Source organism: Protomyctophum parallelum, assembly GCF_964188405.1.
Source record: "Protomyctophum parallelum genome assembly, chromosome: 17".
NCBI lineage: Eukaryota > Metazoa > Chordata > Actinopteri > Myctophiformes > Myctophidae > Protomyctophum > Protomyctophum parallelum.
Window position 1 is genome coordinate 21480139 of NC_139719.1, and position 17106 is coordinate 21497244.

Below are 17106 nucleotides of genomic sequence, written 5' to 3' on the forward strand. Positions count from 1 at the left end.
ACCGACACGAGTCAGCCTCGAGCTACATATTTTGTTTCATAAAAGAGACTACATTTTAAATGTCTGACAGCTGTGTGCTGTTCATTTGAAGTTGACCTAATGCTTAAATACGACAACATTCTGTGTGGATTCTGCAGCTCCAGAGTGAGGTGGAGAAGCCCTTGCTGTCGTTCAGGGACAACTTTAAGAAAGACATGAAGAGGTTCGACCACCACATAGCTGACCTACGGAAGCAGCTGGTCGGCCGCTATGCGGCTGTGGAGAAGGTACAGTAGAGTACAGTACAGTCGAGCCCATGATACCCACTCCCACACGCTTATGACTTTGCAGTTCACACTTCACAGTTCACACGGGCAGATGCAAAGATACAGTCTACCATTCATTGTCAAATGGAACCCAGTGACATGAAGATGCAGCCAACGTTCGTAGCTGCTACGAAGCTGAGCTGGGTTCAACTTCCAGATGCAAAGGCTAAAGCTACATAGCTACAACTGTAGCTGAATTTTTCATTCCCTCTCCCCGCTTTTTTCCCCACCCTATATTCTGTCTGACAAAAACTTCTTCTGGTCCGTTTCTATTGTCTCCAATAAATAATGCGTACTTGCGTAGGTCCAAAAGGGCTCGCGGTTGAGACTCCAAGCTGGATTGTTGTTGTTTTTTCTCCCCCGCCGGCCGCCGCGCCTCCAACACACATCACTACGGACGGATGACGTCAACGACCGTGTGAGTGAGCAACAGATTTTGCAAAGCTACAACGCGACAAATTACGCTGTGAGCTTTGCATCTTTGCACATGCCTCGTGTGCCTATATAGTTCCACTGATCCAAGCCGGAACTCAATCAATTATTTATCTAAAAAGGAACGCAGCCCGAGCTCACCCATCTGACCACAGTTTACTGTAAGCCCAAAACACACCAAAGAGGTCAGTTTGGGACAAAACCGTTTTTTAAGGTAAAACACACCATTGCAACTCAACTCATTGAGTTGCAATGAGTTGCATTGGTGTGGTCTACCTTAAAAACCGTTTTGTCCCAACCTGACCCTGTGGTGTGGCTTTGGGCTAAACACAGCAGCCGAATGCGTTCGAGGTTTTCACGTGGACCCTGATCCACAGATCCAGACGGGCCTGAGAAGAACCACTGCAATAAGACGATTTGTATAACGGCGGCGCCAGGATTTCTAGTCCTTCTCGCTGGCAATTAAAATTCCACAATTCTTCCCCTAAGTAGAGGACCGTTTCCCATCCCCGGAATGTTTTCTACGTTTAAAAAATAATCAAAGGTGATTGGCTGAAGGCCTGAGGTACCACAGATCTGTCCCGCATCACCATCCATCATCTGTGCACTAATAACAAGGACCGTCTCCCTCTCATGAACTAATCTTTTGTACATTCCTCTGGCATTGATCAGGAAAGATTATAGACTGTCTGTGTAACATTCATTTTAGTAATCTTTTTGGCAGCACCCGCTGTACTGTATAGCTCATTTGTCATTACGGCATTTGGAAGTACTGCTCAGTGCTCACCCCAGGATTCTTTTGGAACACGACAAGTCATCAGAAATATTAATTATTAACTGTAAATTGTATAGAAGGGCGGCAGTGGCTCAGGGGTAGAGTGGTCGGTAGAGCGCCTGGATGGTTCGATCCCGGGCTCCCCCAGAGTTAGTGTCGAAGTGTCCTTGAGCAAGGATTGCTCACGCCATCGGTGTATGAATGTGTGTGTGAAATCTGTGAATGGGTGAATGTGATGCACAATCTATGTAAAGCGCTTTGGATAAAAGCACTACTATACTGTAAAAAGCAACATTTACCATTTATTTACCATAAATCAATACATTCCCGGTACATTTAGTCATTTTGGCACATCGAACACACACAGGTTATGCTAATAACACAATTCCTTCCTCCCATAGCTTGGGGGGCGGAAACCACGGCGACGGCTGTAACCATGTCGACGATAGAATGTCTGGTGTTCACATAAAACACGAACGAACAGCTAGCTTACATTTTGGGAAAGTGAAAAACTGACTTCACAGTTGGGTGCATACGGTAACCGCATATATGCTAATGCTCAATAACTGTATGCTCCAGCCGCTGAGGAGAGCCGGGCATTACGGGGACAAATGAATGACAGACATGTTGTTATTATTGTTAGTGAGGTAGATATGGGTACACTGTATTATATTGAGCATCACTTTGTCCATGTCCTTATTAGGCGCGTAAAGCTCTGGCAGACAGACAGAGGGACCTGGAGCTGAAGTCTCAACAACTGGAGATCAAGCTCAGCCAAAAGAGTGAAGAAGACATCAAGAAGGCCCGCAGAAAATCCACACAAGCAGGTCAGCACCGGGGGTCAAAGGTCAAGCCATAGGCCACATAGTCTCATTATTCAGATGTTTCTAATGGGTCAATACATGAGCAGTTGAGACGAATAACAGTCTAAATCCATAATTTAATCTGACCCAGCCCCGAAAAGGTCTATCTGTCCTGAGTCCTTATCCATAATTTATTCATTATGGATAATTAGTGTGGACTTAGACTTTTAGAATGTCAAGGACCCCCAGTTTGATATGCATTAGGCCTCACATTAGGCCTCACACCATTTGATATATATATATATATATATATATATATATATATATATATATATATTTTTTTTTTTTTTTTTTTTTTTTTGTATCTCTCAGTTCTCACTGTAAAATCAGAGTTAATTGAACTCTGACAGAGTACAAATGTAACCGAATGGTTCCATTTGTACGCTGTCAGAGTTGCAGACCCGTAAGAGTCCATTCGGAACCCTTAGTCCATATGGAACTATCAGTGGGTTAGTGCACACAGTGTTGCTTCATTTGAACGAGGGCTTGGATACGGGATGGTTGGTTGCCGGTTCGAACCCTCACCCTTCCTATACGTGGCCTTTCTATGTGCCCCCTCCCCCCTGCACTCATCTGAGCCATCTGAGCAGCCATCTGCCGGGTGAATAGAAGCAGTAAAAGTAATTCCCCCCTCCTCTTCCGGGGACCAGAAAATGCTCCCTTTTCCCTATACAAACCAAATCCAATGCGAGAGCGACGTGCATCTGCACTTTACACCATCCTTCAAACTTCCAGAATGTTTCTCTCCCCATTATCTGAAATCTCATAGCGATCAACATTGGTTTATGTCCAGGGGTCGTGGGCTATAAATTCACATAAGCGCAGACATAAATACTTTGACAGTCTGACACATACTTAACAGAACTCGGTTATGTAAGAAGTGGTAAAGGGTTATATCTACAGTACCGGGCACTTTTCTTTTTTTTTTTAAAGCCTTATCCCACTAGTACTATATTTGCTGCGTTTCTGACCGGGGTCACTTGAGAGAGGGCCATGAATCTACATGCTGTGTCTGTCTTTTATATGAGTCATGGGCCCTATCAGCGGCTGCAGCCAGACGGGGAGTTAGTTGTAAACGGGGGGAACGTTCAGAAACGTTGCTCTGCTAACGGCTAATCTGTGTCCAGACCCCAACGGGGAGACCTATGGGCGTGGGTTATCTCCATAGCACTCCGGGGGCGGGAGGTTTTGGCAAGCGAGACGTGCCTTCTTTGCATTGCACATACGAACACACTTATGCACACAGCAGCACAAGTATAACCACTTTCAAACCATGGCGTTTCCCTATTTTGGGAAAGTCATTATGGCCGAAAATAGTCAAAAATGGTTCAAAATGGTAAAAATAGAAAGCACGTCTACAACATGGTCACAACGCGTCTCTAAAAACAAGAAATGGCTCACGGCATTATATTTCAGCTTGTATTCCGTTCGCATATTGTACCCTAGTGGGGCTTTCTGTAGTCGCGTTTGCAGTTCTAGTCATGGCGCGGTGGGGGAGAGGAGAGCGGGCTTAGTGTCCCATTGGCCGTATAGGGCTAGTCTCCCATTGGCTTAGAGGCCAGCCAATCATGAAAATCTCGCCACTACATTGACCACGTGACTATAGACTAGAAAGTCCGATCATTGACCGCAGCTTTGCAAGCTGATTAAACATTGATATTCGTCGAAGTATTCGTCGGGTTAAGTGGCTAATAGACACTCGCAGAGACACATGCACACAAGTGCACGTGAGACGCTCAGATTGCACACACACTCGCTCACACACACACACACACACACACACACACGCCACGGTAAAGTGAAAACATCAGACTTCTGCTTAATGCCTGCGTGAACCATTGAAGACATGACAACAAGAACACGAGAAGCTGGGGTGGTGCGAGGAGACGAAAAGGGGGAGGGGTCGGACAGGGAGCCATTAACAGGAGCCTGGTTGTTTGGTAAAGTTTTTAAGAGCCTTGTGGCTTTAGAGAGGCTAAGTGACTGGTGAGAATAAACAGATGCAGACCTCCTCCAGAGTGTGATGTCATACCTCAGCCAAGCACCAGAACCGGGAGATTCCAACCCTGCCATACACGCACGCACACACACACACACACACACACGCATACACGCGCGTGCATGCGCACATACACACACACTCCCTCAGGCTCCCTCAAAAAAGTGATTTTGAATCTCAGCTGGATATTACATTTAAAATAAAGGTAATACACTCTCTCTCTTTCTTTCACTCTCACACGCTCTCTCTCTCTCACGCACGCACGCACACACACACGCATGCACGCACAGTGAAACCTCCTCCTCCCTACTGCTTATTGCAGGCAGTAAGAAAAACAACATCAGTTGTTGATGTGTTCATAACGTCTGGGTGCTGGTGATGACTACTAGTGTGTGAGGGAGAAAACACATCTGCTGACCACAACAAACACACCCATGCTCACTTTCTGTTCTCGCGCACTGACTAAATAGGATTTACATGCTGCTGTTGTTTACTAATGGAAGTCTCTCATTAAAATTATAGCAATGTCTATCCAATTAGCTTATCTGTACAGTTTTGGATAATGACATCAACTGTGTGTGTGTGTGTGTGTGTGTGTGTGTGTGTGTGTGTGTGTGTGTGTGTGTGTGTGTGTGTGTGTGTGTGTGTGTGTGTGTCATTGTGTGTGTGTGTGTGTGTGTGTGTGTGTGTGTCATTGTGTGTGTGCATGAGAGAGTGTGAGACATTATTCCTGCCTGCTCATCGGTGAATATTGGTACATTGACCCCACCTAGTGGACACAATATGCATGTACTATGTGAGAGAGAGGAAATGAACTACCTGTGTCCTATTTTATACTTAATAACTTTTATTAAAATTGCTAATCTAAAAGCACAACAACACCTTGCAATGCAATGTGAGCTTATAGAGCTTTATTTTAGCTATTTATTGTAAAACCTTCACTTAATAAGCCATTTCAAAAAACAGGGACGCCAAGTTGAAAGAAGGGCAGAAATCCCGTCTCCAGTAAGAATGAGCCTGTTGCAGTTGTGGCCGACTCACTGACAACACAGTCTGTGAGTAGTATAATCATGTTCTTTTTTTGCTTCCTTTTCGATAGGAGATGAGTTGATGCGGTGTGTTGACCTCTACAACCAGTCTCAGTCCAAGTGGTTCGAAGAGATGGTCACTACAAGCCTGGTAAGTGGCCATGTGTCTGACTTCGTCTGAAGCGGTATGCTGTGATGTGGGTTGTACATTGGCCATCGGAAAGGTCGCTGGTCATTTCGACCCTCTCCCAGTCTTGTCCAGTGTCAAAGTGTCCCTGAGCAACTACACTTAACCCCAAACAGCTTGGCCCTGTGGGATCATCTGAGCCCTCTGAGTAGCCATTGTTGCAACTGCCAGTGTGTCTATCCATCCCTGTCCAGTTACATACGTTACCGCAGTAACATTTGTTCTCCGCATTTCACCCATCTCTTGGAGCGGTGAGCCGCAGCCAAGGAGTGGTGAGCCGCAGCCAAGGAGCGGTGAGCTGCAGCCGTGCCGCACTCGGGAATCATTTGATTAGTTGATCTGATCCCCCAATCCAACCCTATGTTGCTGAGTGCCAAGCAGGGAGGCATTGGGTCCCATTTTTACAGTCTTTGGTATGACCCAAAGACTGTAAAAATGGGACTGTTAATGGAAAACGTAAGAAAATGTCTTACGTTTTCCACAGACTAATCTAGTAAGAGAGTGGCGACACGCTTTGATCTCGCCGCAATAGCGGGGCGCTAGGGGCTATAGTTCCAAACATTGGAACTATCCCATTGAGATAGAATGAGCACTTCCGCATTCCATTGTTACAATGGGAGTCAACGCTAGTGTCGCCACTCTCTTACTATATTACTCTGGTTTTCCATTAACAGAAGTACAGAACTCTGAACTTGAGTCGTTCAGGTAAAGTGTGCACATCATAAATAAAGAACTCCAGGTATTAAGTTGTCATTGTTGAATGTGGAGGTTATTGTCCGTTCATCTCTGTCAGCATGATATAAAACCTGAGGGGGTTGATCTTGTACAGATTAGGGCTTTAAGCAACTAACTAGTCGACTATTCAACTAGTCGACTAGTAAATCCACTAGTCGACCTTGCTGGTACTAGTCCCCCCCCCCCTTTTTTGTAGGCCTCGATATCAGCTAGAATGCTAGATCATAGTCACCAATGTACACTGTTTTTAAATATAATATTTTTTTTTTTACATAATAGGTAGTTCAGTCAGACAACTCACGAATAGATTTACCAATATTTATTACAGAATGAGTAACAAGTGTGCATATGATATTTGACTTGGCATTCAGCTCTGCTGGATTTCTCCCTGCTCGGCACGATTAAGCAACAACATAAAACATAAAGAGCAGGGAGATAGATATACAATAACGCCTTTTGCTTGTATTCTTTTATTTGTCCCCTCTCAGGAGTTGGAGCGGTTGGAGGTGGAGAGGGTGGAGATGATCAGACAGCATCTGTGCCAGTACACCACCCTGCGTCATGAGACAGACATGTTCAACCAAAGTGTAAGTCAAACAGACACGTCCAGACAATATGCATTCAACCAAAGTGTAACCAAAATTCTAGTTTATTGTTTGGAGTATGTTGTTTGGATTATGTGTAACATACTCCAAACAACAAACTAGATTTTTATTTAATTATGATATTTATTCACTGTAACTTGTATTAAATAAATAAAGCAAAAGAGTGTCAAAACCATATCAATCACCAGCCTGTGTCTCACAGTCAAAAAACTGTTTGCCTTCACATCAGGACAACAACAGAGCATTCAATCAGGTCTCATTAAGTAACCTGGCCAACCTTGGCCTTGACCAAGCCCTTGGAATGACGTCATCAAAAAACATAGAAATATAATGAACAGAAAAGAAATGGCTCTTACACCGGTATTATGTTTTCCAATAAAACAAGGTCTAAAATGGGTAGTGTGCAAACAAACAAAGCCCTTGGGTCTGGGAAGGCCCCAGAGGCCTGAAAATGGGTTCCAAGTGTTTTCATTTCCTTTGGACATGAAATGTAATTTTCTTTTCTACATTAATCTGATGCCGTCAATATACATTAATAGTTGCCAGGTTATCTGAGATTTATTTAGATTAATAATACATTATAAAGTCCCACCTCTTGCTATTGTTTTCTGACATAATAATGTCTTTCTCATAGAATTAGATTGGCAATGTCTGGATTAAAAGTAAAAGATAGTCACAGGTCACAGATTATGATTTCACCTCAGTTTCTATACTAGCACTGGTTCGATCTGTGGTCAGTTGGTACAACAAAGTTCATGGAAATAAGTAATTTTTAAATTTAGTAATCCGCCCAGTACATTTTGGGATATATTGGGTGCAAGTTATTATTCCTTTTTACAGGTTACTACAGACAGCTCAGTCAAAACAGTTCAGTTTTTTTTTTTTTTTTTTAAGATATTTTTTTGCGGCTTACGCCTTTTATTGATTTTTGAAGGGACAGACAGTAGGCTGACAGGAAACGGGAGAGAGATGGGGGGATGACATGCAGTAAAGGCCGTGTCGGGTCCGGGAGTCGAACCCGCGGCACACTGCGACTGGATTACCAGTCCGGTGCCCAGACCGTTACGCTACGGCCTGGGCAACAGTTCAGTTTTTGTACCCCGCTATATATATATACACAAAATGGATTAAAAAAAAAAAGATATCACACAAATACACAGAAAACTAAAGATACAAAAAAGACAAAGAAAACAGAAATGCTAAAGAAAAAAAAGTATTTGGGCCAAATAGTGACAGAAGAGGAAGGGCTATAGGCCATCCTCTCTGGATCATGAAGGTGCACAGAATTGTCCATGGCAATGCAGCCAAGTCGTTTTTTAGATATGTTGTCGGATAGGTGGACAGATGCACTGGCTGCCAATGCTCTTAACTCTTAACCATGTACAGCTGACTGAATGCTGAATACAACTGTTGCAGTGTTGCTTCTGCTGTCCCCTTGTTTTACTCTAGCTTACCAGCTTTTTTGACAATACTAGCCAACTTTATTCTTTGTGTTGAGGTTCCCAAACCACACTGTAATGTTCAAAACCAGGCTAAAACAAACCCCCTCTAAAATATCCTGGCTAACACCAAACCCCTTTAGCTTTCACTGTCTTTATTATTCACAAAATGTGTTTTTCATTTTTAAAGTCATACTATGCTATCATCAATGTGAAAAATACAAAATAATACTGTCATTATTAAACAGATTATTCTATAACAAAACATGGCATCCTAGTATACTATCTTATAACTAAAAGTGTCTGTAATGAAAAGGTACTGTAATGAAAAAGTACAAACCAAAGTACAAACCATCACACTATGTTGTTAAAATGTCATACTATATTGCTGTTCCTTGTCTCTCCAGACGATGGAGCCAGTGGACCAACATTTGCAGAGCGTGGACCCAGCCAAGGACAGAGAGCTCTGGGTCCAGGAGCACAAGACTGGGGACATCAGGCCTGTGGACATAGAGATCTAACCTCCATAAGGGCTTCACCAGAACATTAACACGTCCATCCAGAGACTGCATGCCTTGATGTTGAACTGATGGATTTCATCTCGGTTTTGCACTTCATCCATTCCCCACGTTTTGACTCCTAACAAACTGTGAAGAGGTGCTCAATTGACACGTGACCACCGTCTCCACACGTCATCGGTGGTGTTCTGAACTCGTACATGACGACCAAGGTCAGGCTGCTGAGAATGAGGACAGCTTCCCGTGATGTTTTAGAGGATAATGGTAGATCATTAACGTATGTGTTGGATATTCTTGGCAATGGATGGCAGTTTGCCAGTAGCCTATGCAATGATGAAGCATCCTGAGTGACCCTTGCTAGGATGGCACAAGACAATGGAGAATGGGGCCGTGCCTGTCTGAATGAAAGAAAACTAGGAAGGAAAGGATGTTAGAATGTGACAGTTTTCATCATCACTAATCCATGGAACTCTTGGAAAGACATTCTGTTGAGTTCATAGTAATTACAAGGACTGAACTCAGGTGAAAATTATTTAGAAAGCAACGGTAAAAAAAAGAAATTGACCTTTCATACCTGTAAATATTAAATAGCTACTGTATATGTATGTGCAGTGGCACAAAGCTCCTGTTTGATTGTGCTTTTGCAATGCTTCTGTAATGTAATTAACTAATTCAACTCTGTATAGATACACTTGGACTGCATAACGGAAAAATGGTTGGCAAAAGGTATTTAACAAATGCTGCTTGAATCAGGCAATTCCATTTTGAACTTAGTGTTCATTTCTCTCTATATTTGAATATGGCAAATAAATCACAATACTAGTAGGTGTGTGCGGTTAATGTTGAAATCTCTGCATGCTCTAAAATTACAACTACATCTCCTGTACTAATCAGGTACAGTCTCAATAGATCAACAATTTTCAACAAATTTAACATTGAATGTGTTGGTTCTGTCATTGTGTCATTTTGCCTTTACCCATGTAAGTAAGAATGATTAATTAGCCAATTGCACTTTCTGCCCAAATGATTAAAAAAACCCATTTGTTGTTCAACATGGAATATTTTTTTTCTAGAGAACTTTGATTGATTTGAATTCATGTTTTTTGTAATTTAATATAAATATATGACAGATGATAATTGGTGTCGTATGCTACAGGTAATTTGTGGGTAGAATGAAGGATGTAAAATAGACATTATCTTGAAAGAAACATCCAGGTATTTGGTACATACATGGCTTTCCTTTTTATATGCAACAATGGACCACATTCATACACACATTACATGGAAAACCTCACGCTGACAGTGTGACGCCGTGTGACGGGGTGGTATGATGTGAGAGCAGAATAGCCGTTTTGAGGATCTGGTAAAAATAAGTTGCTTGCACCTTTCAAATAAATAGCCTAAACATCTTCTACAATTCTTGGAATGTGATTAACCTCAATGCTCTGTGGAAGAACACCATGTGGCACAAACTTGTCCTTTTATGACCATTTCTGAAAATAAATGGTCCCCCCCCTACTCCCCTTTTGATCATGATGACACTAGTTCAAGACCATGAAGGAAGACACCTGATATAATATGCACTTTGCCACTGTAAAGCAAAGCAAAGTTACCATGTTTACCCAGGGTAACTGGACTAAGCTCAAGAACTTGTTTACAGTCAGGCCCTGCTCATAGAACATTTCATGGTAGGGGTTCAATGCCTTGCTCAAGGGCACTTCAGCGGTGGTAATTTTAACGTGCCGGTCCGGGGATACGAACTAGCGACCTTCCGGTATCAAGAACGCTCCGCAAACCGTTCGTCCACCGCTGCCCACTGCCCACTACCGCTGGTAGTCACCCATACCCATGACTTAATGTAGCTCCTGCCATCTCAGCTGCAGAGAGACGAGCAGAGCGAGAGGACGGCAGAGAAGTATTTTGTGTTGAAAATAAAAACTAGATCAAAAATAAATACATGCATTTCATTGTAAGGTTTGATTATACACACTTGGATCCCTCAGTAACCTCGTGGCACCAGGATCTCAGCCTTGTGACATCTGTCATCTATTCTATGACGTCGGTTGTCTATGTCTATGACTTACGACTTCACATTTTGGGCAAGGTGTTTCAGTCCAATCATAGCCCCGTTGACTTCCATTTTCAAAGTAAAGTTGATTTTTTTTAGTTGAGTTTATCCCTGTTTCACAAGGCCTATTCATGAAGGGGACATCCTAAAAGATATGAAAAAACTATGTCCCGTTTTGTTATACCTTGGGAGGGCTATCTCAAAAACTAGACCCCTGGGAGATGGATTGCTGAGGTGGAGTGCAACGCTGAGTTGGCAGTGTCCGGGATCGAACCCATGATGACCCATGATGTTTACTTAAATATTATAAGGAACTCAGTGATTATTCAAGTAGGCCTACAACAGGGAAATTTGTCCAACCATTCATAGCTTAAGCCTAGGACGTTTTATAAACCGTTCCCAGACACGAAAAGTATCGATACGGCATACAGTCTCAGTCATTATTTTACAGTAGCTGTAGCAGTGGTTACAATAGCAGTGTGGGCTGCACAGAATCATGCTGAGGTGTGTAAATTTACTGAATTCCTAAATTTCCTATAGGCCTATAATGGGATAATGGCAACTGCAGCCCAGCTGTGATGGAAGAGTGTGCTGTTAAACAGGCTACAGCTAGTGCATGGTTAGGTTATGTTACTTACAATTCATACTTTTAACCAATAAATGCCAAAAGATTGTGTTGTTTTTTAATGTGTATTTTCCTACAAAGGTGCATTTTTTTATTCACCACATGCATTCAGGAACTTTTCCAGAAAGGTTTGCAACCCCAGTCATGCACATACAAATTGTTAAATATATATTTCTTCCTATTCCTATTCCTATTCATGGCAGCAACACGACTGCTAATATAGAAGTTATGATGGACATAAAGGAGGTATACTCCCAACCCAACCAGTGGGAGGAAGTCATCTAGTCTGCCGTAAAGCACAAGCAGAAGAAGGACAGAACACTGAGAACAGTGTTTGCACATTCCTCGCTTTCTTGGCTTTAGTTTGAAGACTTGAAGCGGCAGGTTAAAGGTTTGTTACTTTTTAAGTTTGAGCGTCTGAAGGAGAATATAACTTTGTTATGTTATACTTGAGGTTCTCGCGAATGTAAAGTGCGTTATAAATACATCTATTATGTCTTCTTTGGCTTTGTTGGCGTTGTAGTATGCAGCAGCAGCATGTGTGTACACTTGGTTTTAGACTGTAGACGTGTCTGTCTAACCTGACGCTGCCAGATGAGGGCGGTATTGGGTAACCATGTTCCTAAGCTGTGAAACAAATTTGTGTAGCAAGCTTCTTGGATCTGGCAGCGTCAGGTTAGTGTCTGTCCACTGTTTCCAACATTAAAGACGTGTTTGTCACACAACAGATGCCTTCTTGGTTTGGCTTGCATCGCCCTCTAAGATTAGCAGTTATAGCACCAACCGCTGTCAGTAATGAATGGTAATCATATTAGAAAGTGAAACAATAGTGTGGTTAAGGGTCGTAGTGTAGTAGCCTGGCCCTGGCTAATAAGCCAGACTCAAATCACATCGTGTGGTATTTGAGTCTGGAGATGCTGTGTATGGATCTTGGCAAACTTTATTTTGCCAACGGCTGATTCGGTCTGGCTTATTAGCCAGGCTATAATAGTGTAGACCTGGTGGGGTCCATAGCTCTAATCATGCAACGCCAGCATGAGCAGTAATTAAGGCTATGGACCAGAGCTAGTCGTAGTGCAGGAACTCGCAGCATGTAAAATGAAGTCTTTTCGCTCCTATGCCACCAAAATGTGGGACGCCCTACCAACAGTCATTAAGACATGATGCGACTCCCTTCAAAACCACTCTCAAAGGGCACCTATACCTGCAATTCTAAACTGGCCCCCGTAAAATCGGAATCCCCACCCCTTTCCCCCTCACTGTATATGTTTATTTTCCCTTTTTACCTCCTTTATGATGAATTCCTGTTCTGTTCTTTGGCTATATAGAAGTGTCTAATTTGTACGTCTATAAATGTTTTGATGAATTGAACAAGGTGGACCTTCTTGTAAACAAGACCAAGTGTAATGCTTTATTGGGTTGTCCACTCACAGTTAACAGTCTTTGTATTGAGTTGTGCTTTAAATCTACTGTAATTCTGCAAACTGTTAATACATATTTCAATCAATCAGGTGACACACACCACATCAGACTATACACTATTATGTTCAAGCCATACAGGTTCCTGGTGAATCATGACCATAAAACATTTGATTCTGTTATTGCCAATGCTTACCACTAGCTTTCTTCACAAATGTGTTCATAAAGTTGTCTACTGTCACCTCTCAATTTGTTCCTACCCAACTCCCTTGGGGAACTTTGTGACAGCTGCTGAAAGTTGGGGTACCATTAACAACCTATATAAGGCAAAACTTTAAGTAGCATGTGTCAAACTAGGGGTTTTTCAACAGATGGGGTTAAAAAAAAAATTAATAGTCTGATTGGTGTAGAACTAATTAATTTGTTTGGTCCTCAACTTGGCCCCAACCCATGAATTCATTAAACGTAACATGCAAACAAATGCTGACCATGTTTCCGTCTCCTCCTGCTGTTGTAATAGGCTGGTCTACCGAAGAGAGAGACATGGCTGAAAGGATTTCACTTGATGCCAATGGAGACTTTGTGTTCTTGGACGGGAGACACACCGACAAGATGTTAGAGGGCCTAAATAGGCTTCGTCTAAACAACACTTTCTGTGATGTGATTCTGTGTTGTGGAGGGCAAGAGTTCCCCTGTCATCGTAATGTACTAGCTTCCTTTAGCTGTTACTTTGAGGTAAATACAACTTTCCATGGCAACATTTATTGACCTGGTGTTAAAGGTGAATTCTGGACTAGGGGCTCTATTTTCGTCCATGCCTAAACCCTTATCCTTAAACTACTTTGCCTTTTTTTTTTTTTTTTTTTTTAACTATTTTCAGTAAATTGCATATTTTTTATCGATCGAAATTTTAATTTAGTTCGAATTACCGCAAAACCCCACCACTCACTAGTCACGCTTTGAGCTGCGGTGGACTCGGCATGGAGTTATGAAAATGTTCAACACTCATTCTGGGATATAACGACATCGGTTTAATTCCGTTTAGAATTCTCCTTTAAGGGAATGACACTATTCTAAATTGTCTTTCATTTGTGAAACGAATATCATGATGCAGTATATACAATACAATCTGTTAACTGTTGACACAATGTCAATAAGAAAAGCATTTCAAAACAAACCAGTTCACCGTTTCAACCCACACAGGCAATGTTCACCGTTGAGTGGATGGAGACCCGACAAATGAGGGTCGCCATCCATGGAGTAGAACCTCAGGGGCTTGAGATGTTGGTGGACTATGCCTATTCTTCAAAGGTGGTCATCTCTGCAGCAAATGTGGAGGTGATGTATTCATGAACCGTATTCATTGCCTCCATTTGTTTTACCTGCATGTGTGCTTTAAAAGTGGTTCTCAACCTGTGGGTCTGGGAAAATGATAATTGGTTTCTATAATATATATTATAGAAACCAAAAATGTCAAGTTTTCTGTAAAACAAAGCCCCAGAAAAGGTTGAAAACTACTGCATTAAAATAATAATAATATATATTTTGTTTATTTCTTCTAGGCCCTGCTAACAGCAGCAAACTTGCTTAATGTCATGGCTGTTCAAGAGGCTTGCTGTCATTTCATGGATCATCGCATGGACCCAACCAACTGTGTAGGGATCCACTGCTTCGCTGAGGCCCACTCCTGTAAGACGTTGGCACAGCGCAGCATGGAGTACATTCTGAAGCGCTTCAGTGCCGTCTTCCGGCAGGTCAGACATTGAAAGATGCAAACATTTCCCAAGTTGTTTGTCTGTTGTGGATTTTTCACCAAGAAATCTGTGACTGACTCGGTATGAGAGTATGAGACAGGCCCACCCAATGTTTGTTGTTTAAGTTTAAAGCTCTGATCTTCTGATCATTGGTTGCTACTTGCTATATCTCTGAAAGTAATCATTGTTATTTCGAGTGTTTGAATGAATAGGGGTCTCATTTAGGTGGGTTGTCAATTTCCCGGGTATTTACTATTTTTGCGTTTCGGGTTTACCCGAAGACCTCTACTTTAAGATGCATGGAAACAGTCGTAATCTATCAGCTAATCTACTGTATTCTCTATGCTCCTTCTAGGAAGAGTTCCTCTCTCTATCTGTGGAGAAAGTGACACAGATTCTTTCCAGTGAGAATCTTGATGTGCCCAAGGAGGAGATGGTGGTTGAGGCGGCTTTGTTGTGGTTAAATAAGTGTCCTACCCACAGGCATACCTTTGAAAAGGTAATCATTCATTTTCATTATAGCTTGTTGCTTTGCAGTCTCAGACGGAGGGCTTTGTGATCTCGCGAGACCAGTTGCTGTGCAAGGTGACATGCACCCAGGGCCTCGTGAGAACTCACAAACCTGCTCAACAACTATATTAGATAAATTGATGATTTGATTTAAATGACATAACCCTCATTACGACATCACGTTAAAGGCACAGTTCATAAATAGCTCGGGAAATCATCAGAATTAACCAACATCAGCCATATTACGCATACTGCAGTATATATTCAGGTATATCCCTATAATGAAAATATTGCTCATCTGTAAAGTAAGTGTTACCGTGGTCCGTGTTATGGTAGTGTAGGTGGTGTCTGATGGCATGCTATTACTATCGTTCTGAGACCCCAAACATAAACGAAAACCATTTCACAAAAGCTGAGAACATTAAGCCATACCAATCAACACGGAATGATTTATCAGACAGCATACTTTAATTACACTAAAATGGCAGACCACAATAGGAAATTAAAACCTTAATTATCAAGTTATAACTCGAGGCGTGCGTGCGTTCGTGCGTGAATTCCGGTGTGCTGTAATTGTGTGTGTGCGTGTGCCATTGACTTAATGATGTTTAGTGTCATTGGTCGGTGATCCAGTGTTAATGAGCTGTAGATGATTACTCATTTAATGTATGCATTGTGCTTGATTGTGATTTATAATACTATCAATACAAATATTTGTAAATTTGTTTTTGAAGGTTCTAGAGCAGATCCGTCTGCCTCTTATCAGCCCCTCCTACCTCCACGATGTGATTGAGTCTCTGGATGTGGTGAAAGAGTCCCAGGGCTGTCAGAGGCTGATCGCTGAAACCAAGGACCCCAATCTAATGCAGGACAGCCACAGAGCTCGACCACGGTGGTGCAGAGGTACCCTGCCTCACACAAACCTGTACATACAGTATGCATGTTGCAACTGATGGTCCACAAAATACAGTTCTTCTGTTTGGGATTTCAATTCCTCAAATGTGTAAACATACCTGGCTGGTAGTCCGGCAGCCGGGGTTATGGGGTGGGAAATGTGGTATATAGACTTTTTTATTGGCCTAAAATATTGTCTATATACATACATTTATGAATCCACTTGCTGACCGGCTGTCACTATTGGGCTATGTTTTTATTCATTAACATCCTATGGCAGGCAAAAATGCCAAACTTTCCTTTTGCTTTAAGTAGCATGTGACATGTCAAACTAAAGGGTTTTCATGATTCTGAATTCATTCCAAGCATTAGTTTTGCACAAAATACACTCCTTGGGCTAAAAACGGTCATAGTGGATATGGCTGCTTTTAGCCCAAGGAGTGTTTTTTGTGCAAAACTAATGCTTGGAATGGATTCAGAATCATGAAAAACCCCTAGTTTGACATGTCACACGCTACTTAAAGCAAAAGGAAAGTTTGACATTTTTGCCTGCCATAGGATGTTAATGGTAGGGTCACAAGAAACCTGTATAAAAAATTGCCCAATATTTACAGCCGGTCAGCAAGTGGATTCATGAATGTATGTATATAGACAATATTTTAGGCCAATATAAAATACTATATATCAAATTTCGCACTTCTATTCTAGTGGCAGTTTGGGATTGCCAAGAGTTTAGTTTTCTATTTGGGCATCATAATAGTTTTTTCATAATCTTTACATTACTTGATTTTACAATTCAATGTTTATTTATATCTTGAGCTTTTTTACATACTTTCAGTTGTGTTTATCTTCTATCTCTCTGTACAGTACGTAACGTAATGCTGGTGGTGCATAAATGGGATAAACGTTGCTACGCTGAGATCTTTGATCCCCAAATCAATCGATGGAAG

The 17106-nt window shown here is 42.0% G+C and overlaps 1 protein-coding gene across 1 annotated transcript in view; it reads left to right on the forward strand.

The window, feature by feature from the left end:
• The window catches only part of gas7b (growth arrest-specific 7b), a 59517-nt gene extending 50464 nt beyond the window's left edge, over positions 1–9053 (forward strand). The window contains 5 exon segments of the mRNA XM_083786689.1: positions 138–266; positions 2216–2339; positions 5474–5553; positions 6813–6911; positions 8776–9053. Coding sequence (XP_083642815.1) covers positions 138–266; positions 2216–2339; positions 5474–5553; positions 6813–6911; positions 8776–8889 — 546 coding nt within the window. The 3' untranslated portion in view covers positions 8890–9053.
• Positions 9054–17106: the final 8053 nt, after the last annotated feature.